General features: G+C 46.3%; 3 protein-coding genes across 3 annotated transcripts in view; 2 read left to right on the top strand and 1 right to left on the bottom strand.

Annotated features, from left to right (window-relative positions):
* COA5 (cytochrome c oxidase assembly factor 5) overlaps positions 1-11039 on the bottom strand; it is a 43193-nt gene extending 32154 nt beyond the window's left edge. The window contains exon 1 of the mRNA XM_086934218.1: positions 10121-11039. Within this exon, the coding sequence (XP_086790344.1) occupies positions 10121-10222 (102 nt within the window). The 5' untranslated portion in view covers positions 10223-11039. The remainder of the gene's footprint in view (positions 1-10120) is intronic.
* Positions 11040-11084: 45 nt separating this feature from the next.
* On the top strand, positions 11085-14047 carry CIP2A (cellular inhibitor of PP2A). The gene has a single exon (XM_086934216.1). The coding sequence runs from the start codon at positions 11085-11087 to the stop codon at positions 13770-13772; it is 2688 nt and encodes an 895-aa protein (XP_086790342.1). The 3' UTR covers positions 13773-14047.
* Positions 14048-14244: 197 nt separating this feature from the next.
* The window catches only part of UNC50 (unc-50 inner nuclear membrane RNA binding protein), a 126090-nt gene continuing 114551 nt past the window's right edge, over positions 14245-25783 (top strand). The window contains exon 1 of the mRNA XM_086934217.1: positions 14245-14398. The gene's annotated coding sequence lies outside the window, so the exon portion shown is untranslated. The remainder of the gene's footprint in view (positions 14399-25783) is intronic.

The following is a 25783-nucleotide window of genomic DNA, read 5'->3' as shown; positions in this document are numbered from 1 at the left end:
CTAGGCGTACCTCCGCCGGCTCGTTCGGGGCCAAAGTTGCATCAATACGTGCCCCAGGGTCTCCGCCACTCGTCCCTCGGTCGCTGAGCTTCAGCGGGGGGAGAGAAGCTGACGAAAAAGGGCTCGGGCCTAGTCGGGCCGGAGGAGCTGCGGGAAGAAGCGTCCGCTCACCCCGCCATCTTGGCCACGCCCCCCCAGTTCCATTTTTAAAATGGTGAGTGGACTAGCCAGGAAATTACTATTTGACATTTGGAGGATTAAGATGTGCCCCATTAAGAGATGTCAGCGGGTCCGTTTTTCACCACCCACATGGTAAATATACTCCTGTGCGAGGAGTCTTAGCTTAGCATAACAGGGACGCTTGCCATCATTGATATAGGGTGCACCCGCTTAGGTGGTACTGCCAAGAATGGTGATTGATGGGCTTGCATAAGCTGTGTAGACATTCCAACCCCAATTCAAAGAGCATTCCAACTGTCTGATGGCAACTCACCACCAGAAAGTAGACTCTCCTCCACCCTGGGGCAGAATTTGGCAGATGGGACTTATGCCTTTTGGCAGACGTCCTGTTAGGGCCTACCTCTAAATCAAGACCTTGAACCTTCCGAAGAGGAACTACATTTTTTGACGCATCTGTTACCACCCTTCTCACCAGATAGTCAGATTTTGTAAAGGTCAGGCTGTGATAGCTGGACAGTAGCCAAGCCCTTCAGAAAGGAATGATTACATCAGGCCCTCCCCGCCCAATCCACAGGCCTTCCATCAACAAAACATTTCTATTTTATTTTATGACATGTCTTTAAAAAAATAGAAAATAATGTTCTATCCACTTTCAGGTGTTCATTGTGGGAACCATCAAAAACTGCTTGCTTAAATGCGCCTCTAGGGCAGTCTTTAAACTTGCAGTTGGAGTCTAGTTATTATGCTGTTGCCTTTGGAACCATATGACAACAGCTCAGTCTCCTCACCTGAGAACTCTTACTTCTTGGGCAAAAGTCGTGTATTAAAAAAACAAATTAATCATCAGTATTAAATGATACATAAAATAGTACATTTACCAAAACCACTACAGTTCACACAGACAATTTCCAAGAAGAGCTAGAACATTGGTTAAAAGAGGATTTTAAAATAAGTGACTAGAATTGCCCTACATTCTTTTATATACTAAGGGCCAACATTATCAAATTATGTTGCATACGCCCTTGAAATCTTTCCTGTGACGAATCTGAAACTTGTCATTTAATTATAAGTATTAAGGAAGCCCAAGGCATACTGACATATGGGCTGAAAATGTGCTGGCTGAATCTTGTAAAATCCTGTAATAATGAGAAGGGCAACAGAATATATATATATATTTTTTTTTAAAGAAACAATAATGCTGCACTGTGTTGTGGAATTCGTGAATTTTCCTATTTGAAACACATTCTATAGTTTTCCTACAGGGGTGTTTGTATTGTTTTTGTCATAAATATTTGGTGGGAAAAGAACACTACCATTATAAATCACACCAAAAGAGACACTAATCCAATTAGACATATTGGAGAGTGACTAAACCCTATCTAGGGTCGATCACCTCTTTATTTTCAGCTTTGTGATTTTTAAAAGCAATTTTAATGCACAGTTCTCGGAAGGTCTCACCACAACCTTCCAATAAGGTTAAGCTATGCACGTTGAATTGTCTTACAAAATCCTGATTATTTGCTTTGCAGACATCCTTTTAATAGGGTGTTGAGGAACAATATCTGGTCGAATGACGCACTTTTGGTTAAGCTCCCACTGTTCGACACATTGTCTCTCACATGTCCCTTCAGAATATGCTCATGTAGAGGGAAGTTCATGGTGGACTCAATCACTGTGATACATTTTATTCCCGTGACTGTACAGTAAGCCCGAATCATCAACCATGCTCGACGGTTGCTTTGAGGTTCATGATGCGATACTGAGAGCGTGTTTTTTGCTAAAGATGATGATCTGTATTACAGCTAAACAACTCTACTTTTTCATGCTCGTCTAGGGAACATCATTGAAGAAGTTTTGTTGTTCATTCATGTGCTATTTTGCAAGCCTACGCTGTGCAGCAATATTCTTTTTCAGAAATTAGTTTTCTCCTGACCATTTTTCAACCAAAGCCGTCTATTCCTAATAAAAGAATCATGACGCCAATGTTTACCTTTTTGACAAAGGCCTGTAGATCCATGGATGTAGCTTTGGAGTTCTTTGTGACCTCGAGTTGCACCATGTAGTTTGATCTCGAGATGAATTAGTAGGGAACCCTGCATTTTCGTAGATGAGCACCTATCTTGAACTTTCTCCATTTGCAAGTAATTTATGGAACAATGGTTTTTGTATTGTTTGCACATTACTTTGTAACCCCTACTAGACTGATGAGCTGGACTGATTATTTCTCTGAGGCCTTCACAGACTTTTTTTTAACTAAGGCATGATATGTTACCCCAAACCAAACTCACTAATTTTCAAATTTTAGAAACTGATTGTAGCGCTTCAGGCCTCAAGAAATCTACCTGCTCATTCACTATGTTAAGTCAATTTTTATCAGGCCAAGATATTCTCGGGACTACTCGGCCAGCCTGGCGAGAAAGCTAGCTAAAAAATACAGGTGTTCAATTTATTCCGAATGTGAATGGACAATAAAGATGCCTTTAAAGGTTTTTTGGTCGAGCCTGAGCAGCTCATGTAGGCTGATTAATAACTCATCTTTCCTGCTTAATGTTCCTACCCTCACACAAGACCTATCTGCTTTGGGTCATAGGTCAAACAAAAAGGTTTGCAGTTCCGAATGGAAAGGACGGATCTAGAGGAGATGGGAGACCAGGTAAGAGAAAGGATGGGAAAGGGGGGTGCTACAATAAGGTGCAAGGGCCCTCACATAACCCGAGTAGTTTCATGCTCCATTATAAGGCAGCTCCTCTTTGGGCCGGAGCTGCAATGCCCAACAGGCCCCGCAGGGGGGCTCTTTGCCGAAGGTCTTCTAGATTGCATGCCGGAGGCCCTATGTGAAGGGGTGGGGGGGGGGGGGGGGGGGGGGGGGCAGACGTGTGGTGAGTAGAGTGGGTGAAGTGTGTGTGCTAAAAATAGCTATGAAAGTCCTTGAAAACCTTTAATAGCTGGACACTGATGCTAATGCTAAAAATAGACTACAGGAGTCATGGCTGACTAGAAGAATTAAACCTGCTGCAGCTAAATGTGTATGATGGGGGTGAAAGCGATTAAAAGGACGACATGTTTCACGTCTCCATTCTCAGGGAAAGAAACCTAATCTACTCTGTAAACAAGAGATGTTCAGGATGGTATTCTAAGGTGTATCGTACCTGTATCTTGGACTCAAGCGTAATCCGGGAAGGGGGACAAGGGAGCACGTCCTTCTAGTGAACCTATATAAGTAGTGACGTGGGGCATCTGTCTGGACGTCCAAACCAACAACTAGACTGGCGGGAGGGAGTTACCACCAAGTAGGTGCTCCAATATGTGGGACCTACCCACGTCTGAACACTAGGGGAGGCGTCTGTCCACTGTTTATTCAGAAGGTGAATGGGCAATAAAGATGCCTTTAAGGGTTTTTAGTTCGAGTCTGGGCAGCTCATGCAGGTTGGTTTATAACTTCTGTTTCCTGCTTAATGCTCCTACCCTCACACAAGACCTGTCTGCTTTGGGTCATAACCATCACTTGGTACTGTACCAGCCCCTAAACCAGTCCTCACCAGCGGAACAGACATGGGATAAGTGAAGCAATCTGCACATAAAGCTGGCCACTCAGAGGACTGCACTCTAGTCCAGCACTGCAGGTCCCAATTCTATGTCAGGACAGGAGGCTCAGATTATGCTTTCTCCATTTCTTTACTACACAGCAGCCAATAGTAATACAGTAAAGAAAAACAGAACTACAACACCCATGAACACCTGGGCTACCATAGAGACTGTATCCCTATATAAACCGGATAGAGGATAACACTTCCTCTTTCTTTGCTGCTTCGCAGCCGAGTTAAGTGTTCTATCTTTTTTCCATGTTTATGTATGCTTGCTTAAATGTGCTTTATTGATTGTGCCGCTTCATTGCGCTTTGTTTCTGTGGTTTCACTTGCGCTCGCTCGGCGCTCACCTGTTCTGGTGTTGTCTTTTGCCGGTACAGTTCCGGTTCTGTTCCGCCGCTCCGGTTTGCGGCGCTTAGGGTTTTGAGAGCGCGGGTCGCCTCTCGTTTAACTCGGGCGCTCTGTGCCCGTGTTTTTGCTCCAGTGGAGTGGGAACGGGGCTCTGGAGGTCGCGCGCTTCAGTCGCGCAACGCTCCTTCCTGATTTGTGCAGGCGGGCTTCTGCGCATGCGCAGAAGCCCTCGTTGACGCTCCGCTTCCAGTGCGGTGCCGGACACGCCTGAGGCGGCGTTTTTGAAGAAGCCTTTCGCCCACTGCCTGCCAGGGAGCCCCAAACTGACGCCCCTGCCCAATTACGAGTGGGGGTTGGAAAATTTATAGAGGCTTTTGCCTAGAGTGGCATGTTTTCTTGCAAGCCGGTTCCCTCCACATTCTAATTCTTAATTGCTTCAGGGCTTGCTTGGGGTTTTTTCTGTCACTCCCCCTGTGTGGTTGCCTTTTGTTTGGCCACTGGCGTTCTCCTCTGTGGGCTTTCTAGAAGACATTCGACTTCTTTTGGCTATTTCTTGGTGCATAGGTCACCATGGCTGAGTATGGTGAAGAGGAGGACGACTATTATGAGGTCGACAATGACCAGGAGTCGTTTGCGGACACATTGGTGACCGCCCTGGACCAAGGGGTGCAACAATCAGTTAAAACGGCGTTGGTTCGCGCTATCGGACCTCTCAAACATCATTTGACAGATTATGCCGCCCAGCAGGGTTGGCTTCCTTCTACATCCTCGAGGAAAACGTCTAAATCTCCCAGTAATCCACATGCTCAAGATTTTTCTAATTTGGCAAAAACTCTACAATCGACCAGTATTTCTAAACAATCTGCTCAAGAGTCTCCTACTCCTGAAGACACGGATGGTTCCTCTTCTTCTTCTTCTTCAGACCCTTATGTCCCTCCCCCTGCCAAAAAAGCCCGGATGGAGCACTTTGTGGACGCTCCATCCAGACCTCCAGTGTTGACTTTTGATCCGGCGGACATTGTCCACCCTAACTCTAAATCCTGGCTCCCTTCTATTGAGGTTGCTGAATATGTTCAGGACCATATCAGAGCACCATTTGATCAAGAGGTGCGCACTCGTCTGCGCTCTGAATGTCCCAGACCGGATTTGGCAGACAAGCTTGCTTGTACTCCAGAGGTGGATCCCACGATTCTGACCTATCTCAAGAAGTTTACCAAAAATCCTTCGAAGGGTATTGACCGTTCCTGGCGTATTTGCCAGGATAAACTTCTGGATTTACTTGGTCCTCTGACCAAATTGCTGGATCTGGGGTATCTCGCAAAGGAGTCTAATTCACCCATTGATCCTGACGATTTGATTGGCTGGGCACAACGTGCAGTATGCTTGTTGGGAAACGCCAATTGTGCCCTGTCGACGGAGCGTCGGAGGTCCATTCTTTTGAAGATGGATCCGAAGTTGACTGAATTGGCCTCTTCGGAATCGGGTCCTTTGGCTCAGGGTCTGCTGTTCGGACAGCCTTTTCTTAAAGAGCTTACGAGGTTCGTAGCAACTTTCAGTGGCCTGGATAAGGCGCAGAATTCTCTTCGTAGGGCTTTCCGTCCGGTTTTTGGGCGGGCCGGACGTTCTAGGGGACGTTCGTTCGGCCGAGGTTCTGGCCAGCAGCGTGGCAACCAGTCCCACCAGGGAGGTAATCAGTCCTCTTCCAATTCTGGCTCAAAGGCAACCTTTTACCCCTCCCGCAAAGGTCGTGGGCAAGGCAATAAAGGAGGATATGGCAGAAATCAAGGAGGAAGACAGGAGTACTCCAATTCAGGTGAGAATAATTCCTTATTCAGAGGTTGTTCTGGGGGGCAGACTGCGTTTTTTTCTAGAGAACTGGCGCATGATCTCCAGCGATGCTTGGGTGTTGCAAACGGTTCAGGGATACAGAATAGAGTTTTACAGCTCCCCCTGTCAGTCTCGTCTTCCTACTCCCCTTCTTTTTTCCCAACAAGATCAAAAGATCCTATCCGAGGAAATCACATCTCTTCTAGCAAAAGGGGCTGTGGTTCAAACAAACCGCCGTCCTCAGGGGTTTGTGAGCAACGTCTTCCTAGTGCAGAAGAAAGGGGGCGGAGCACGTTTCGTTCTCAATCTCCGGGACTTCAACGGCGGGGTGGTCTATCGCCACTTCAAGATGGAAGGTATCCATCTACTCAGGGATCTTCTTCGCGAGGGCGACTGGATGGTTCGCCTGGACTTGAAGGACGCGTACTTGTCGGTCCCAATGTTTCAACCACATCGCAGGTATCTCCAGTTTCAGTGGTTGGGGATCTGGTACGAGTACACGGTACTCCCGTTCGGCCTATCGTCAGCACCTTGGTGCTTCACGAAGCTTCTTCGGCCGGTTGTAGAATCTCTGAGGGCGCGCGGTGTTCGTCTAATAATTTACCTCGACGACATTCTTCTGATGGCACAATGTCCGCTTCAGTTGCAAACACACTTGCAGTGGACGGTAGACCTTTTGCAATCTCTCGGATTTCTAGTGAATCCTCAAAAGTCTCTTTTGCTTCCCACTCAATCGATCGGATTCTTGGGTTTTCTGGTGGATTCGATATCTTGTCAGCTCCTTCTGCCATCCCAGAAGATCAGGTCCATCAAGAGGGAGTTGAAATCACTATTGTCCGAACAGAGTGTGTCGTTGAGATCGATTGCTCGGATTGTCGGCCTTCTGGCGTCTTCCATTCAGGCAATTTTTCCGGGTCCATTGCATTATCGGGCCCTTCAACGGCTCAAGATCAGACATTTACAGAAAGGACTGAGTTATTCCGCTCTGGTTCCTCTTTCGGAGGAAGCCAGATCAGAGATGCTATGGTGGCTTCAACACATGGAAGCTTGGAACGGGAAAGCCCTCTTCGGGTCTACCCCGGATGTCGTTCTGGAATCGGATGCCAGTCTTCGGGGCTGGGGAGCCCGTTGTGGGTCGGTGACGACGGGAGGTCGTTGGTCGCGCGAGGAATTGGATCTACATATAAATTGTCTGGAGCTCCTGGCGGGCTCATTTGCGATCCGTTGTCTTGCCCCGCAGGCGACGAATTGTTGCATACTCCTCCGCATGGACAACATTTCTGCGGTTCGGTACGTCAACAAACTAGGGGGGACAAGATCGAGACTCTTGGCGGAGATCACCAAAGATTTCTGGCATTATTGCCTCCAGCGGAGAATCACTCTTATTGCAGAGTATCTCCCGGGTCGAGACAATCAGGTGGCCGATTGGCACTCTCGCCATCTGCTGGATTTCAGCGACTGGAGGCTTCACCCCAGGGTGTTTCGGAGTCTCTCCCGCATTTGGGGTCGTCCGTTGATAGATCTGTTTGCTTCCCGCCTCAAGGCTCAACTGCCCAAGTTTTACAGTTGGCGTCCGGATCCGGAGGCTCTGGCCACGGATGCCTTTCTGCAGCATTGGCCTCATCACCTCTGTTATGCGTTTCCCCCGTTCGCAATGATTCCGCGGGTGTTGGCTCGGACAAAGCTCTTTCTGTCGGAAATCATTCTGATAACTCCTCTTTGGAGGCCTCAGGCTTGGTTTCCGGATCTGATGGAGATGAGTTGCTCGACGCCGCTCCTTCTTCCTTAGAAGAAGAACCTGTTGTTGGATCCCCTGCTCAACCCTCATCCTCTAATTCTGTCAGGACAGCTCAGGTTGGTCGCGTGGCGGATTTCGGGGAACGCTGGCAGGTCTCGGGCTTATCTGGAGACGCTGCAAAGTTTATCAGAGAGGCCTGGGCCCCCAGTACCCACAAGCGTTATATCTCCGCTTGGCGACGATGGGGTAACTGGTGTTCTGAACGGGATTTGGATCCCGCTTCAGCTGATGTTACTGTAGTCGTGAATTTTCTCGCTTCTCTGGCTTCTTCAGGTCTTGCTTACAGGACGGTCAATTATTTTCGCTCTGCGATTTCTGCAATTTCTGCGGGCCATGACATGGTTGATGGGAAACCTGTGGGGAACATCACTTAATTTCTAAACTTCTACGGGGTGTCAGGATGTTGAAACCGCCTTGTCCCAAGTATGTGACACTCTGGGATGTCTCCATTGTTTTACGTTTTTTGGAGTCGTGGCCTGCTAACGCTTCCTTGTCCCGGAAACAGTTGTCAGCGAAGTTGACAATGCTTTTATGTTTGGTGTCCTGCAAGCGGATTTCGGATGTTCGGGCCTTAGACTTGGCGGGTCGATCATTCTCTCCGGAAGGCGTCACTTTCACCATCTCTAGGCGTACTAAATGTAATACCTCCTCTGTCACGTATCCTGCTTTTCCGCAGAATTCAAAATTATGTGTTGTGCAATGCATAAAGGATTATGAGGTGAGTACAGCTCCTTTTCGTCAGGACTTGTCTGGTCAGTTATTGATTGCTTTACAAAAGCCCTTTAAGCCTGTGGCGCCGGCTACCTTGGCGCGCTGGGTGCGTTGGCTTATGTCTGAAGCTGGAATTGATGTCTCCATTTTCGGAGCCCATTCCGCTCGGGGGCCATGGCATCTAAAGCCCTTTCTGTTGGAGTGTCTTTGCCTGATATTATGAAGACCGCTGATTGGTCTTCCGATTCTGTTTTCAAGACATTTTATTTCAAGCCAATTGTTGATATTGCATCTGTTGTGGTGGCTCAGCTTTGAACAAGCATAATCTGAGCCTCCTGTCCTGACATAGAATTAAAAATTTGCAAACATTCGTGACAAGAATTTTCAATTCTATTAAGGACACGGAGGCGAGGATTATCCCACCCATGTATTTTATCTGCATATTTTTACTGTATGCTTATATATGTTATGACATTGTTCTGGTTTCTTTTACTGCAATGTTTTTCTTCCCTACCCTTTATACCTTGGAGTTCCTTGGTTTTGGGGTGGTGTGTTACGGCTCTGATTTTTCTTTCAGGATCTGACCAGAAGTGAGGTTGTTCTGCAGTTCATCCTGTTTTTCTTTCGCCTTCGCTGTTGGTTTCCAGTCTTGTAGCTGTTTGCTGAGTCTTCAGAATATTGGTGCCTTGGATTTCCTTCGCCTGTTTCGCCTTCCTTTGGACTTGGGATGTCTCCTGCTGGATGGCTCCGGATCACTTGAGTTGACTTTTGACTTTTTTCTGATTGACTGTTACGCAAAGAAAGAGGAAGTGTTATTCTCTATCCGGTTTATATAGGGATACAGTCTCTATGGTAGCCCAGGTGTTCATGGGTGTTGTAGTTCTGTTTTTCTTTACTGTATTACTATTGGCTGCTGTGTAGTAAAGAAATGGAGAAAGCATAATCCTCGCCTCCGTGTCCTTAATAGAATTGAAAATTCTTGTCACGAATGTTTGCAAATTTTTAATTAGCTACATTCTAAGCGTTCTGCTTTACATCTCACAATGGCATTCCGATATGAGGTGCTAGAAACTAAGTCCATCCAAGCAGATCTTTCCAAGCACTTCTCTTACCAAAACATGCCTGCTTCGGACCATGAACTATAAACAAAATATCAGACTAGACAACCAGTACAGCAACCATATAAATAGATTATGATCATATGAAATACCACAAAAAGACCTGCACAGTTTGGACCCATGCCATTTGTTTACCCTAGATGTCACCCTCTTCAATCCAATTCATTCTCCCACAAAAAAGCAGCCTTCTTCTATCGATTTCTAGAAGGCCGTCTGTCCTCTCTGCAAACGGGCATCCATCACCCTCCCCCAAAAATGTTTTATCTTCATTCACCTTAATGGCCTTCCCTTCTTATTCGAAAGCCAACAAATTCACAGAAATACGGTTTGTTACAAGTGTCAATTTATCTACCCATATTTAAATGCACACAACGCATACCTGTCACTCTTTTGAAACTCAAAAAGGGGATTAGGTCATTAACTTACATTGCAACGGTAAAGGTAATGCATATATGACACACTAACTTGCATGGGATGAGCGCGGGACTAACTTCACACAACCCCAGGAGTCCCATGTTCCTTCATGTGAATCCGCAGAGTCCATTTACCTTCAATACACAATCTGTTTCCAAAAGGCATGTCTTGAGATCTTCCCGGACACCGGAACAGGGCTGAGAATCTTCTTCCTTTTCCTCGTAGTACTTGGGCATGGTGTCTCCTGCTCCCACAGCTCAAGGGCTTTCAAAACGTACAAACCCAGTGTATGTCCTGTGTCGCGGCCATTGAAAAGTCAGGCAAACGTCAAATTCTTAAAGTGTTGTAGAAGGTTCTGAGTCCTAAACAGCTGCCATATCTATGTCAGGCAAACGATGTGGTCAAAGAAGTTCGAGGCAGTTCATGCCGTATGCAGCCTGGGTCGCACTAACCGACTCTCATAGCCGTACGCTGCTTTAGAAAGGTACAATGATTTTTCATTTCTATGTTCTTTTATTTAATGACTTGTTTAATAATCGGTCTGCCAGTAGCCTACCCAAAAACGACTCGTATTTTCTGGCATTTAGCCGCCTAAATCGCAGCCAAACATTTAAAGTAATACGACACGAAATGGGTTATTGCTTTCCAAATTGAACCATCAGGTCATGATTTTTTTCTGAAGTCAAAGAATGTTGACGTCACAAAGAAGGAGTGGGCTGGCCGTGAAAACTCAACTACTATTGTCATAAACATAAAGAACGGACTAAACCTTACGCTCCACCCAAGGCGGCTATTTCAAAACGGTAAGTGCTTTTTCTACTTCAAAAGTTTTTCATAACAAAGTGCAGGAGTTTACACCCGTGTGAGCGTGTAACCAGTTTGAAATGTACGCCTAGGGTATTAATTTAACCAGGCAAAATACCGTTCGCATTACTAAATGTAAGGGGCGGAGGCCGCTCCAGCCCCCCTAGGGCTGCCAAGGGGCTGATGCTGGGAGGAGCGGGCACGCGCCAGCACCTCTAGAGCGGGAGCGCGCGCTGGCAGCCGTTGGCGCCCTGGCTGTCTCTTGCCGGTTCCGCTGCATCCTGAGCCGTGGTTATGGATGCAACCTCCTGCCTCAAGTCGCTGCTGCTGGCCGCCGGCCACTACAGGGCCCTCAAGTCGGAGCAAAACGCGCTGCAGCTCCAGCGGCAGCTTGAGGTCATCGCCGGTCTGAAGCTGACCCGGCACTTCGCTTCCGGCCAGGTGCTACCCAGCGAATGCCTCACCTGCCTGGTGGAGATGATCGAGGACCCGCACTGCGGGCCGCCCGTGGCCCTGCGCACCCTGGGGCTCCTCTCGACTCTGGCGGCAGACGGAGAGGCCCGCGAAGCGCTGCGATCCGCACACGGCCTGGGCGGCGCGCTGGCAGCCACCGTGCACCGCTACAGCGGAGGAGGGAACCCGGCGGGAGAGCCTCTCCTGCTGCCCTGCGTTCAACTGCTGCAGCGCCTGACCTACGGAGAAGGAGGCCCGCGCGGGGCCGGCGCCCACACCGATGAGCTGCTGTGTTTCCTGGCGGCGCGAGTGCAGGCCCCCGAGGATGAGCTGACCATGCCCTGCCTGGGGTTGCTAGCCAACCTGTGCCGCGGCAGCCCGGCGCTGCAGGCGAGCGTCAAGTCGCTGCCCAAGGTGCGGGGCCTGTACCGGGCACTCATCGCCTTCCTGGCGCACAGCAGCCTTACTGTGGTGGTGTTCGCCCTGTCGGTGCTGGCCAGCCTGACTCTGGACGAGACGGTGGGCGAGAAGCTCTTCCACGCACGCAACATTCACCAGACCTTCCAGCTCATCTTTAACATCCTGGTGAACGGCGGCGGCACCCTGACCCGCCAGTACTCCGTGGACCTGCTGGTCGACCTGCTGCGGAGCCCGCGCATCGCAGACTACCTGACCCGCTACGAGCACTTCCACTCTTGCCTGGGTCAGGTGCTGGGCCTGTTGCACGGCAAGGAGCCCGAGTCAGCGGCCAAAGTGTTGGAACTGCTGTTGGCTTTCTGTGAAGTGCCCCCTCTGCGCCGCCTGCTGCGGCAGGCTCTGCTGGACCAGCCTGGGGTGACAGGGGCACGGCTGGGATCCAAAGGCAAGGCCCCGGAGCCGGCAGTGGCTCTGCTGCACTGGGCCGGACAGTCCCTCGATGCTGACTGCCCACTGCTGGCGCTGGAGCTGCTGCGGACTGTGTTGGAAGACACGGTGGAGGCAGGGAGCGGTGCCACGGCGGAGCGCTTCGTGCAACTCCTGCTGCCCGTCATGGTAGAGCATCTGCAGCCACGGGAGGAGGATGAGGGCCCGCAAAGGAGGGCGCAGTGCGAGCGGGCACTGCGGGCCATCGAGGTGCTGCTGCTCCTTTGCGCCGAGGAGACACTGAGGGCACTAGTGGGCAAGAAGCTCGCCGCCAAGCGGTGCGCAACGCTGGTGGAACACCTGTTCGGCTGTGGCGGTCTGGATGCAAAGGTGGCCGACACGGAGTTGTGCAAAGTGGCCGCCGCTGTCATCCTCAAGACCCTGGACCTGATGAGCCGTCTGAAACAGGTGGGGACCGGGATGGAGGCCAGCTTCTATAAGATCCTGCAGGACCCACGCCTGGTGTCGCCCCTCTCCTTTGCCCTGACATCGGATCTCCGCGAGCAGGTGCAAGTCGGACTTCGCATCCTCTTCGAGGCAGCGCCGCTGCCCGACTTCCCTGCCCTAGTCCTGGGCGAGAGCATCGCGGCCAACAACGCCTACAGGAAGCAAGAAGCCGAGCACACACCGAAGAGAATCTGCGTTCAAAGCAATCCCATCGCCCAGCCCGCTAACGACGACACCCAGGTGCCCAGTGTCCAATCGCTCATTCACAAGCTGCAAGAAGGCATGGAGCTCAAGGAGCAGGGTGACGGCCTGCGGATCTCCGACCTCATGGACGTTTATGAACAGAAACTGGCCGCCCTAGCCTCTAAGGAGAACAGGCTCCAAGATCTCCTGGAAGCCAAGGCGCTGGCTCTGGCACAGGCAGACAAGCTGATCGCCCAATACCGCTGCCAGAGAGCCCAGGCCGAGGCTGAGGCAAGGAAGCTTGCTGCGATGCTGAAGGATGCAGAGAAGAAAAACGAAGAGCTCGGTGTGTTTCTGAAAGCTCAGCAAGTGGAGTCTGAACGAGCAAAAAGTGACATCAACCAACTGTTTCACCATAACAAGAAGCTAGAGGCAGTTGTAGAGCAACATGAAGTTTTGAAACTGTCGTTTGCAGAGCAAATCGTCAAGCAGGAGCAGACCGAGAAGCAATTAAAAGATCTACAGGCTTCTCATACTACACTCACTAAACAATATGACACGATGAAAAAGCTCAATGACTCACTCAAACTGCAGAATGAAAAAACCGCTGCGCAGTTAGCAGAGTTAGAGGAGCAGAGGAAAGACCTAACCAAGCAGCTTCAGGAACGGGACAGTAAGATCGCAAGCCTGCAGCAGAAGTTGAAGGTTTTGGAGGACAAACTGAAATCTAGGCAGAAAGAAAAAGAAGATATGGAAGAGACTATCGATATTCTTAGGAAAGAGCTTAGCAAGACCGAACAAGCAAGAAAAGAATTAAGCATTAAAGCCTCGTCTTTGGAAGTGCAAAAGACACAACTAGAGGCCCGTCTGGAGGAGAAGGAAGCCATGGTGAAGGCACAGCAAGATGAACTAAACAAACACTCTCACATGATTGCAATGATCCACAGCTTAAGTGGTGGCAAATTTAATACAGACACAGTGAATCTTAGTCTTTAGGCTCGTGTCACGAGTTCAGAGACGGGTAGGAAACTGATAAATCATTTTGTTTGCTATCTACGTTGTCTGTTTTGTCCGTTCCCAACATGGAAGCACGATCAAATGACCGCACTTTGATTGCACACGTTTTTAATCTTATTGACGGATGTAATACATTTGGACGCTTTTCATCTACTTTTACATCCCGATTAGTACAAGTGACAAATGTTTTTTCTGCAATACATATCCCAAGTATTATGTTCCAGGGGGTAAAGTAAATAAAATATCATACTTGCTACTGAGTCGGTGTAAGTTTACCCAATAACCAGAGATCATTGATTTCGTGTTCTTAATGACATGAGCGGACAGTCCTTTCTCTGTGTCAATAGTATTTTCCTGCGGCTGCCTCTTGTAGTGTGTAGTCCTCTCTCTGTTTCTATCATGGCTGGTAGGCCCTCCTTTTTGAAATACAGCTCCCAGGGTGCTTAGTGGCAGCGTACTGTGCGCAGCGCTCTATTGTGACGTTGCTGTGTGGCTACGTGTTCGGCTTGTTGCGGGAACAGGTACTACGGAGTCTGCCTCTGGCTTCCGGGCTGGGTTGGCTGACCGACAGTGCTTGGGCGTCTGACGCCCAAGTGGAGATTCCGGTGAGTGGTTGTTGAGGGGGCAGGAGTTCGGTAGAGCGTCTGACATGGCCGGGCAGTATTTATGTTACTAACTCGAGTGGGACCAGGCAGGTTTCTATTCGAAGCCCAACATTATTTTCTAAGCTACTGTTTTACTTTAAGCCATTTATGAGTTTTTGTATTGCTGCTTCTAAAATTACCTAAGGTATAATGCAAGTTAAAGAGGATATACAATGTTACCAATTTGTCTGTCAATTTCCCAGTTATTTGTTCTCTACAAGTGGCACGTATTGCCATTTTCTAACTTCTTGACTCATACCCGAGAAAACTAGTGAGTTGTAGCCTTCAGATATATGTGCCTGGGCTTTGCTAGAGTGCATTCGAATCTATTTGTATATCATGGTTCACATGTGTTATTTCTATAACTCCGTCTTTATATGCGCATATACAAGCAATAGTGTCGATCGTGGGATACACAGTTGCCTAGCAATAAAACTATATATATATATATATATATATATATATATATATATATATATATATATATATATATATATATATATGGAAAACAACTCCTGAAGCAGTGAAAACACCAGGAACGGACCACCACAAAGGTTCTTCAAATTTTCAGTGCATTTATTAAGCCTCTCTCTCACAACATGACGCGTTTCAGCCGGGTCACCCCAGCCTTGATCACATGACGTGTCAGGAAAAACTCCACCCTTAAATACTATGATCAATGTAAAACCCTCCCATTCTTCGCATGAAAAGGGTAAGCAGACTTTTTAAAAAGTGCATAGTGCAAACGAGCAAAAGCAATTAGAAAAATTCAACAATTCATTGTATACATTGCTCAACATAATATAATTATTGCTACTTAATCTAAAGACAAAACACTTAAAAAGGGATATTTTGATAAGTTTGAAAAAATCCAGGGCAAGTGCCCAAGTGCTAATCTATAAGTAGTACTATTAGTCCTGCACAATTCTGATAACAATTGATCATAGTAAAACCCAATTGTGAAAATGAAAATGTGGTTAGTTACAACCCTTCATAAATAATAAATTAAAATAAATGAATGTGCGGATGCCATTTTATCAAAAATCTAGTACATGGCCAAAGAGAAGAATATCATATTAAACGTACTAATACTATACAACCTTGAAACCCTACAAAAGGAGCAATTCACAGTCAATCAGTATATATGTGTATATACAGTTAGAACATAGAATGAATAGAATTTAGGCAATTCAGTAGGATCATAATAAAGTGCTAACAATATCAACAGATCCATAATAGATTGATAACCCTCTCTCAGAAAACCTCATAATCAAACTAGAACAACCTAGAAGACCCATTAGGTAATATACAATAAAAGGTTACGTTAAAAATCTATTATTAAAAAAAGTTAATAAATTTACCCTTCAATATAAAATCTAAATTCATTTATATACACACATAAATAACATCTGTATCAGAGGAGCTTAAATTGTCATGAAATGGACATAATGTAAATATTACTTTAGAGAATATCTATTCACCTGATGTTGAGCCCAATATCAGGTATATTTCTAAAATAATATTAATTCCAAACCGATATAAAGTAATATATTCATAGAAAGTTAACCATATCCTCCCCTGTGTTCAAACCATTAGGTATCTTGGTATTTAATCTTACTATGTATTTACTCTCTAGTTGGCGGAGTTTTTTCTCCCTGTCTCCACCTCGTATTGATTTTGAAACCGAGTCAATTACATAGTATTTTAGGTCATCCAATTTGTTGTGATGTACAAGTTTAAAGTGGCGAGCAACCGGATAGGATGGATCCGAGTTCACAATTGCTCGCAAATGTTGGAGGATCCTGTTGAACACAGGAAGTTTAGTACTACCAATATATGATAGTTGACATGTACATTCCAGAACATATACCGCACAGTCGGTTTTACAGGTATAATAACCATTAATCTTATTGGGTATCCCTGAAAAGGGGTCAGTAAAGAATTGTTTATTTATACCGAACTTACAAGCACGACAAGAGAAGCATTTCACAAAACCTCTCTTGTCAGTCAACCAATTCTTTTTTTCTATCACTTCAGGACTAGTTTTCACTAGAGCGTCTCGCATAGATGGTGCTCTTCTGAAAGTGACAGTAGGCTGATTAAGTAGTTCTGGCGACAAAATGATGTCGGTATGAAGAATAGGCCAATGCCTACTCACAATTCTCCTGATATCATGTTCTTGACTACTGTAGGTAGTAATTAACCTTACTGGAGTAGGAGCAGTTATTGTAATCTGATTCTCATCCGTTAACTCACTGACCTCTGTTACAGTGAATGTATTTAATTTACCAAGGGCCCACTGTAGATCTTTGGAACTATAACCTCTCTTCAAAAATCTTTCCTTAGCTTCATGTAAACAAATGTCTAAATCTTCCTTTCTGTTACAGATCCTTTTTATACGTAAAAACTCACCATAGGGAATACTTTTTATGAGGTGCCTAGGGTGAGCACTGCTGGCATGAAGAATAGAATTACCAGCTGTTGCTTTGCGGTGTAATTTAGTGCAAATGTTGTTTTGATCAATAAATACCTCTACATCTAAAAATTCTACCATAGAATCACTGACCTTTGCCGTAAATTCCAAATTAAGGGAATTGTTATTAATCTTCCTGACAAAATCAATAGCTGATTCTTTTGTACCTCTCCATATGACGAACACGTCATCAATGAAACGCCACCATCTGATGACATGTTCTGAATAGTCATCACCATGGGTCTGCATGAGGACGTGCTTCTCCCACCAGCCCACGTGCAAGCACGCATAGCTAGGAGAGAAGCACGCCCCCATAGCCACACCCCTTAACTGATGAAACAACTCTTTATTAAAAATAAAGAAATTGTTAGTTAGACACATTTCTGTCATCTGGACTATCATTTTGTTGTGCTCATTGTAGCAGATATTTCTATCAGACAGGAAGAATTTAATAGCATTCAAGCCATCTTGATGGTTAATACTTGTATATAAGGAACAGATGTCCAACACTAACAAGTGGTAACCATCCTCCCAAGTGACATCTTTCAGTCTATCCAAAAAATGTCCTGTATCGCGAATAAATGAGGGCAAAGCAGTTACATAGTCGTGAAGAAAAAAATCAACATACTTTGACATCGATTCAAGTAAACTTCCTTGGGCCGATATAATAGGTCGTCCTGGCACTGGGGTTATCTCTTTATGGATTTTAGGGAGTAGGTACAGGGTTGGTGTAATAGGATGCTCTGTTCTTAAGAAATTATACTCATCCTTGTCAATTAAATTTTCCCTCTTCCACTTGGATAACTCTTTAAAAGTTTGATCCTTTACTTTCAAAAGGATTGTAAAGGCTACCTGCTTGTAACATTGAACATCGCTCAATTGTTTCCTAGCCTCTTCCAAATATGCATCTCTAGGCCATAAAACAATATTGCCGCCTTTATCTGCTTTGTTGATTATGATGTTTTTTTCTTTAGTAAGTTTATCCATAAGGCGGAAATATTGTTGTTCTTTATACTGACTTTTTTTATTCAGTGAAATACATTTTTTATGGAGGACTTTAAGATCACTAATTACGCAATCCCCAAAAATGTCTATCGCATCTCTTGCCATTATAGGCATGAATGTAGATGCTGGCCGAAAAGGAGTAAGGGCAGCATTAGATGTTGATATACCCATACTTTGAAGGTCTTCTTGTGTGTTCAATTCACTCTCATCATTCTCATTTGACAAACCACTTACTGTACGATGTACAGATACATCAGCTACTTGGAAACGAGTGCTGGGCTGGTTTTCAGCATTAATCACTGTTGCTTTAACATTAGCCTTCTTTAATTTATGGAACTTGACCAGCTTCAACTTTCTGATAAACTTAAAAATGTCAATACGAGATTGCACATATTTAAAATTATTTTTTGGACAGAAAGAAAGCCCCAAAGAAAGCAACTGTAATTCTGCAGTGTTTAATTCTAGCTCAGTCATATTTATAACAGTATTGACAGATGAACGGTCTACATCATTTGACTGGCTCACAGACGTGTTCAATTTCTTTTCTTGTAGCCTCCGCGCTTTCCTCCTCTCTTTGCGCTTTTTGTTCCTTCTACAGCATTTTGTGGCTGCGCTTGGGGTGCCCATGATCTGAGGGTTTGACGCCGGTCCTCTATCATGAACCCCAATTCCTCCGAGGGAGTGAAGCTTTGGGGTTCCGACAGGTTTAAATGTTGCTCATTTTCTCCTGAGATTGATTCTGCATTGCTTGAAACAAGACTAGATCCTGAGCTTGAAGCATTATCCGAGATAGTCCCTTGATTAATGGAGATTAACGGTGGTTGGACTTTACTATTAATTGCCACTTTTTTAACATTATTGAAGCGCTTGGCAAAGGTAAAAATACGTCCAGTCTCATAATCGCGTTTATCCCGCGCAAACTTATTTATTTTGAGATTCATTATAACACTCTCATGTTTGTCAAGGCGTCTCTGTATATCTTCTCTTCCTTTTTTGACCGCGTCTTTTTGGTCTAATGCATCAAGTTCTGCAATTAACAACTCTATTTCAGCCGCTATTTCCACTCTATCAATCTCAGCATATTTAACAAGCATTATAACCATATTCATGGAGCATTCTAAATTATTCGTAGCCCATTCTTTCAGCATCAAAGGATTAGGTTTGTCAAAATGAAGGTGCAATTAGAACACGCAGTCCTCTAGGAACCCTTCCTGCCTCTATGTACTTTTCCAAGGACTTACGTTCCCACCACTTCGTTAGTTCATTTTTCTGTAGTTTTTCAAGTTTTTTTAGCAAGTTTTTGATATCTTTCACCTCCGTGGCTTGCACATTGTGTTGTTGCCTGGTTCCAGAAGTTACCGGTATACTGGCAAACATAGCATCCGCACGCTCATCACGGTTCCTGAGCACGTCAGTTGTGGACGCCATAGCGCTAATATTTGGGCAAATATAAAGGTATGCACAATTCAATAATATAGCGACTTGTTTAAATAGCTTGTTCCCAGTCCAAACGATAACCTAATATTCAAATAGGTGTTCGGTAAGTAAAGTCTTGGAAAATGACAAGTCGCTAAAAGTCCTTAAATCTTCACACCCACAGCTCACAGGCAAAGGGCTCCTCTTCGCGCACAAGAGCAAACGTCTCACCTGTTCGGCAACGCAATCCGGACCTGGAATCCTCCGACGCCGTGGTCCTGATCTTCGCCAAACGCAGGCTTGCCGCTTCACCTACGTGACGCTCGGAGCTTCCTTGTTCCGCCTAGTGGGGGGCTGGAGTACTGTACCACTTCCGGGTTAAGTCCAACTATCGCGAACGATAACAGCCGCCGAAAAAACAGCCACAAACGTGAAGAGGGTCCGTTGAACACGCCGACAGCCACTGCGTGTTGAAATCAATGGAAAACAACTCCTGAAGCAGTGAAAACACCAGGAACGGACCACCACAAAGGTTCTTCAAATTTTCAGTGCATTTATTAAGCCTCTCTCTCACAACATGACGCGTTTCAGCCGGGTCACCCCAGCCTTGATCACATGACGTGTCAGGAAAAACTCCACCCTTAAATACTATGATCAATGTAAAACCCTCCCATTCTTCGCATGAAAAGGGTAAGCAGACTTTTTAAAAAGTGCATAGTGCAAACGAGCAAAAGCAATTAGAAAAATTCAACAATTCATTGTATACATTGCTCAACATAATATAATTATTGCTACTTAATCTAAAGACAAAACACTTAAAAAGTGATATTTTGATAAGTTTGAAAAAATATATATATATGCATGCGAATAAATAATTTTGCCCCCCCCCCCCCCCCCTCCTGGTTCATGACCATTCAGATGAGGCAGGCCTTGCCTGAGTGTTGCCAGTCTTGGATATGCATAGCTAATTTGAAGAAAGCTACCTTCGTTATTGCAACAGCGGTCCCAATCTGATTTCACAAATTGCTTACATTGAGTTCTGGAACGATAACCTCAATATAATACGTTTATTTGAACCATTCTGAATCCATCTCCAGGCCCACTCTGTCTTCCAAGCTTAATAGGCCCCTTTGCAATATTACTGTAAGCTTACTGTATCAGCAGTGTTATTATCCTGTAAATTATTGAGGCAGCCTTATCTGTTAGCTTTTGGCTAATCCACTGGTTTCTAGCTGAGATTAGTATAATGTGTCGTACACACTGGCAAAACGTGCCTGAATCGTAGGTTTGAAAGACCTCTGAGCTTACTAACTCAAATTTGGCTTGCAGCTGTTTCACACATATGGTTTTACCATATTCCGATCCCATATGTCACCCTAGGGTTCGCAGACCTTTCAGATCTATTACTGTGAAGCCACCAAGACTGGTCCCCCCCCCCCCTCAGGGCGATTCCCATATCTCAGCATGTCCTGATCTCACCACTACAGATACTGTATTGTCGGGTAGCCGTTTCCACTGTCTGTTTTAATACAGCTGGGTATCCTGGTTCCGCCAGCACGTATCTGTCTACTATAATGTGGTGGGTGAGTCCAGTCGTTTAGCACGAAGATTTGACACTCGCAACAGTATTTACAAATATCCAGTAGGGCTTTCCCCCACCCTAAACGTAACACATTGTGACTTTGATATCCTAATGGGCTCTCCATCCTTTAAAAATACTCGTATCTTTCTTATTTAACCTCTTGAAAATTTCTAAGATCCACAGTAATGCGGTGTTTTGGAGTAAGTATAGTAGCTTTAGCAGCATTACATTCGAACGAGCCAATTGGCTCAGCAGAGAGAGCAGCAAGCAGCCTTATCAGTGGCTCGTGGCTTCCCAAGAACCTATGCAGGGCCTCGTACAGGTTCAGATTGAACAGTTTGCATGCATCCTGTCTAACGTGGATACCTAGATAATCAAATCTTGTCATTTTATTTTGAATGGACATTTGAACTGGGGGCTGAGATTCGAGGGAGTCAAAAGGCACAAAATGAACTTTATTCAGTCTTTTCTGTACCCAGAGTATTCCTACACTTCATAAGTGTTTACCAATATGTCTGTAGTTGATTGCCAGGTCTCAAGACTGACTTTTGTCAAGGAGTTCAGTTGCTGCAAAACAAAAAAACGGATCCAGATTTTGCGTAGACTCCTGTGTCCTAGTAAGAGTTTAGAAAATGCCCGTGCATATAAACTCCAGGTTATTTTCAATACCTCAAAACAACAAACCAGTCTTTACTCACTCGTATATTCATATACAATTTGGTGAGCTCAGTTTTGAGGGCAGTATTAACCCCTAAAACCTTGCCCCCACTGTTCAACTTCTTCCCTCTTACCTCTAATCAACTCATACCAATCTCGTCATCTCATCTGCTCTTGCCATCTTTATACTTTTTTTCCTCAAGCACACTTATGTTCGTTTTTAGGTCTCGCCTGTCGATGCGCATGCGCATCGAGCAAGGCGAGAGTATTGGGACTTATCTACTCTTTATCTAACTTGCAAGGAATCGTGGCGATTCCTTGCAGTGCCCGTGACTTTTAAGCTCAATGCGCATGCGCATTGAGCTTAAAAGCGCGTGCACGTCCGTCTTGGTTTACCCGCTCCGCCCCCTCCCCTTCCCGCCGTGTCGCATTTCTCCTCCCCCTCCCCTCTCTTCCCTCCGTCTTCTTTGGTTGTCCCTTCCCGCCGTGTCGCATTTCTCCTCCCCCCTCCACTGGTCCCCGCAGCCTCCTCGAGTGAAGCCCCTGCCTGCGCCAGCCCTGCCTGTGAGTACCGCGTGCCTGCAGCAGCTCTCCGAATTAGACTGCCTCCTGCAGGCGACCTCTCCCTTACATGTTACTGCTCCATGTCTGTGACCGCATCGTTTCTCTCCGCCTGTGACTGCTCCTGCCTGCGATTGTTCGTTGACTGTAACTGGTCTCCAGTTGTGTGTGTGCGCTCTGTAACTGCTGCACACATGAGCCTGCTCCTGCGATTGCTTCATGTCCGACTGTTTCTTGTGTTTGTTTAACAGTTTATTCTGACCAATTGATTTACAGTTCACATTCGGGATTTCACACGGTTTGCGAAGTTAGCTGGAAACTAAGTATATGCTGGGGCTTTGTCAGGTACATGCAAACGAGAGCAAACTTACTCAAACACAACTCCAGACCTTCCTGAAGTAAAATCCTTGTCTGACTGGCGCAGAGTTAAAAGAGGCGAACGCGCTGTCGTCGTTTGCGTTCCAACTTAAATATATCGCGCCAAAAGATTTAAAGCAAAGAAGAGCTCACTCACACGCAAATAGTTGTAACTTTTACAGCGCGTGCCTCTTGAATTTACGTAGCAAATCTCGCGTCATTGTTGATAAAAAAACACGTGCTCAATTATACTATATCCAATCCTGGCTGCCCCGCTACAGTATTTGCACTGAATTATTGCTCGCCCATGTCAGGCTTCGTTTAGCGCTTGCAAACGGATGTAGATTTAATATAATGTTACCCGTCTTCAGCCATGGTTCTTTCCTTCGCGTTTTGCCTCGTTGACTCTGCGAGAACCCCTTTAACTTCCACGGCTCAGAACCGGAACGCAGCAGCCAGTCGGATACCAAAAGCAAACGAAGCCATAATCGTTGTCGCCCCACCGTCGCTCTCTTCCACAGGTTTCCCATCTCTTCGGACATCCGCTTCCAGGAACATACAGTTTCCTCTTTTGGTCACCATATAGCAGTGGGAGTCTAATGCTAAGCCTGCCGCTGCGTTTGGGTTTGAAGTCGAGCAGGCTGTGATGTCCTCGCTTCCAGGCACTGTATCTGACCCTCGGGCGCTCTCTGCTAATAGCCAGTCAAGCCCCAGCACTGTCTGCTCTTATTTTTTTCTCACTCACCCTCACTCACCCTCACTCACTCACCCTCAACCCCTCACCCTCACTCACCCTCACTCACTCACCCTCAACCCCTCACCCACCCTCAATCCCTCACTCACCCTCAACCCCTCACCCTCACTCACCCTCAATCCCTCACCCTCACTCACCCTCAATCCCTCACTCACCCTCAACCCCTCACCCTCAATCCCTCACCCACACTCACCCTCAATCCCTCACCCTCACTCACCCTCAATCCCTCACCCTCACTCACCCTCAATCCCTCACCCTCACTCACCCTCACCCCCTCCCTCACCCTCACTCACCCTCACTCACCCTCACTCACCCTCACTCACCCTCACTCACCCTCACTCACCCTCACTCACCCTCACTCACCCTCACTCACCCTCACTCACCCTCACTCACTCACCCTCACTCACCCTCACTCACCCTCACTCACCCTCACTCACCCTCACTCACCCTCACTCACCCTCACTCACCCTCACTCACCCTCACTCACCCTCACTCACCCTCACTCACCCTCACTCACCCTCACTCACCCTCACTCACCCTCACTCACCCTCACTCACCCTCACTCACCCTCACTCACCCTCACTCACCCTCACTCACCCTCACTCACCCTCACTCACCCTCACTCACCCTCACTCACCCTCACTCACCCTCACTCACCCTCACTCACCCTCACTCACCCTCACTCACCCTCACTCACCCTCACTCACCCACCCTCACTCACCCACCCTCACTCACCCACCCTCACTCACCCACCCTCACTCACCCACCCTCACTCACCCACCCTCACTCACCCACCCTCACTCACCCACCCTCACTCACCCACCCTCACTCACCCACCCTCACTCACCCACCCTCACTCACTCACCCTCACTCACTCACCCTCACTCACCCTCACTCACTCACCCTCACTCACCCTCACTCACTCACCCTCAACCCCTCACCCTCACTCACTCACCCTCAACCCCTCACCCTCACTCACCCTCAATCCCTCACTCACCCTCAACCCCTCACCCTCACTCACCCTCAATCCCTCACCCTCACTCACCCTCAATCCCTCACCCTCACTCACCCTCAATCCCTCACTCACCCTCAACCCCTCACCCTCACTCACCCTCAATCCCTCACCCTCACTCACCCTCAATCCCTCACCCACACTCACCCTCAATCCCTCACCCACACTCACCCTCAATCCCTCACCCTCACTCACCCTCAATCCCTCACCCTCACTCACCCTCAACCCCTCACCCTCACTCACCCTCAACCCCTCACCCTCACTCACCCTCAACCCCTCACCCTCACTCACCCTCAACCCCTCACCCTCACTCACCCTCAACCCCTCACCCTCAACCCCTCACCCTCACACAGTGCAATAGGTCTCAGACCATTTCAGTTACAGCTTTAAGAAATGTTTATGGCTTTTTTTATTTGTAATTCTTTAGCATTGGCTACAGGAAACAAAAATGCTAAACATTTACAAAAAAAACCCATAAACAATTCTAAAAGCACTAACTCTAATGGTGCGAGACATATTGCATTTCCAATGCTTGTTTGTTTTGTCAGCCACAATCTGCCCATGTGACCCCCAGTACATTCCTCCTATAATCACATAACCCATTCCATTCACCCAATTCTCTTGATTTGTAAAATTTGCCCTTTTTTGTTCAAAATTAACTAATAATGAGGCTTAAACAGCCCATACGTACTAAAAATGTCAACTTTGTGAATATATCAGTTAACATTTTTTACAATAAATAGAGCTACAATAAAGCAAATACAATTCTACTGAGTTACAGTCGGGTTAGAACAATAACATTGCTGCTAATAAGATGGATGTAGCAAACAGGCACTGTTGTTTAGAGGTCATGACCAAACTTAATAGGCGTACCTGCAAATTGACCCCACAACGCAATAGCCTTTTTTTGAGATGAGCACAACAGTTAAAAACATCTTCGACAGTTGCTTATTTAGGCTGCTACATTTAGGAAATTTCATTTTATTGAATGTTTAATAATTTCTGGATGGAACTAATACTGTTATGTCACTGGTATTGAAACGGGGATAAGGTTACCCTACAGGTGGAGGCCTCTTTTTGTAGGAAGATCAGTTTGCTTAAAGTGTGACACGCTTATAAAAAATTCAGGGGAGCAACAAAGTAAATTTGCAATAGATTCTCTTCTATGTTCGTAGAACCTGCAGTGTGTTAAGAGCGTGCCTAATACTCCAGGATGCTGTGTACTAGTCAATAGGTAAATCCGTAAGTCTTGCACAGACTATGTAATTTCTGTGGCATGCTTAGTGCCTTCTTTGGTTATGGCTGCTTTCGGTTTGTTTAGTACAATTTGCAGATTGGAACGAAAACTGTAGCTGATTTTAGTTTTCTTAGGTCTACTTTCTTTGATAACACCAGAACTTGCTTTTCCAGTATGGCTTTTAAGGCTGGGTATGGCAAAGATCTTTTGAGATTATCCTAATGAGTTTTAATTCTTTAATGTCAGTTGCTAGATACGTCGAACATAGATTATTTTCTAATTTCAAGATTTC

Source organism: Lissotriton vulgaris, chromosome 8 (assembly GCF_964263255.1).
Source record: "Lissotriton vulgaris chromosome 8, aLisVul1.2, whole genome shotgun sequence".
NCBI classification, from domain to species: Eukaryota; Metazoa; Chordata; class Amphibia; order Caudata; family Salamandridae; genus Lissotriton; species Lissotriton vulgaris.
Note: the sequence above shows the minus strand (reverse complement) of the source record. Positions and strands in the feature narration are given on the sequence as shown.

Bases quoted from the DNA above. Each gene is read 5' to 3' on its own strand.
- CIP2A (XM_086934216.1), top strand. From the start codon at position 11,085: ATGGATGCAACCTCCTGCCTCAAGTCGCTGCTGCTGGCCGCCGGCCAC.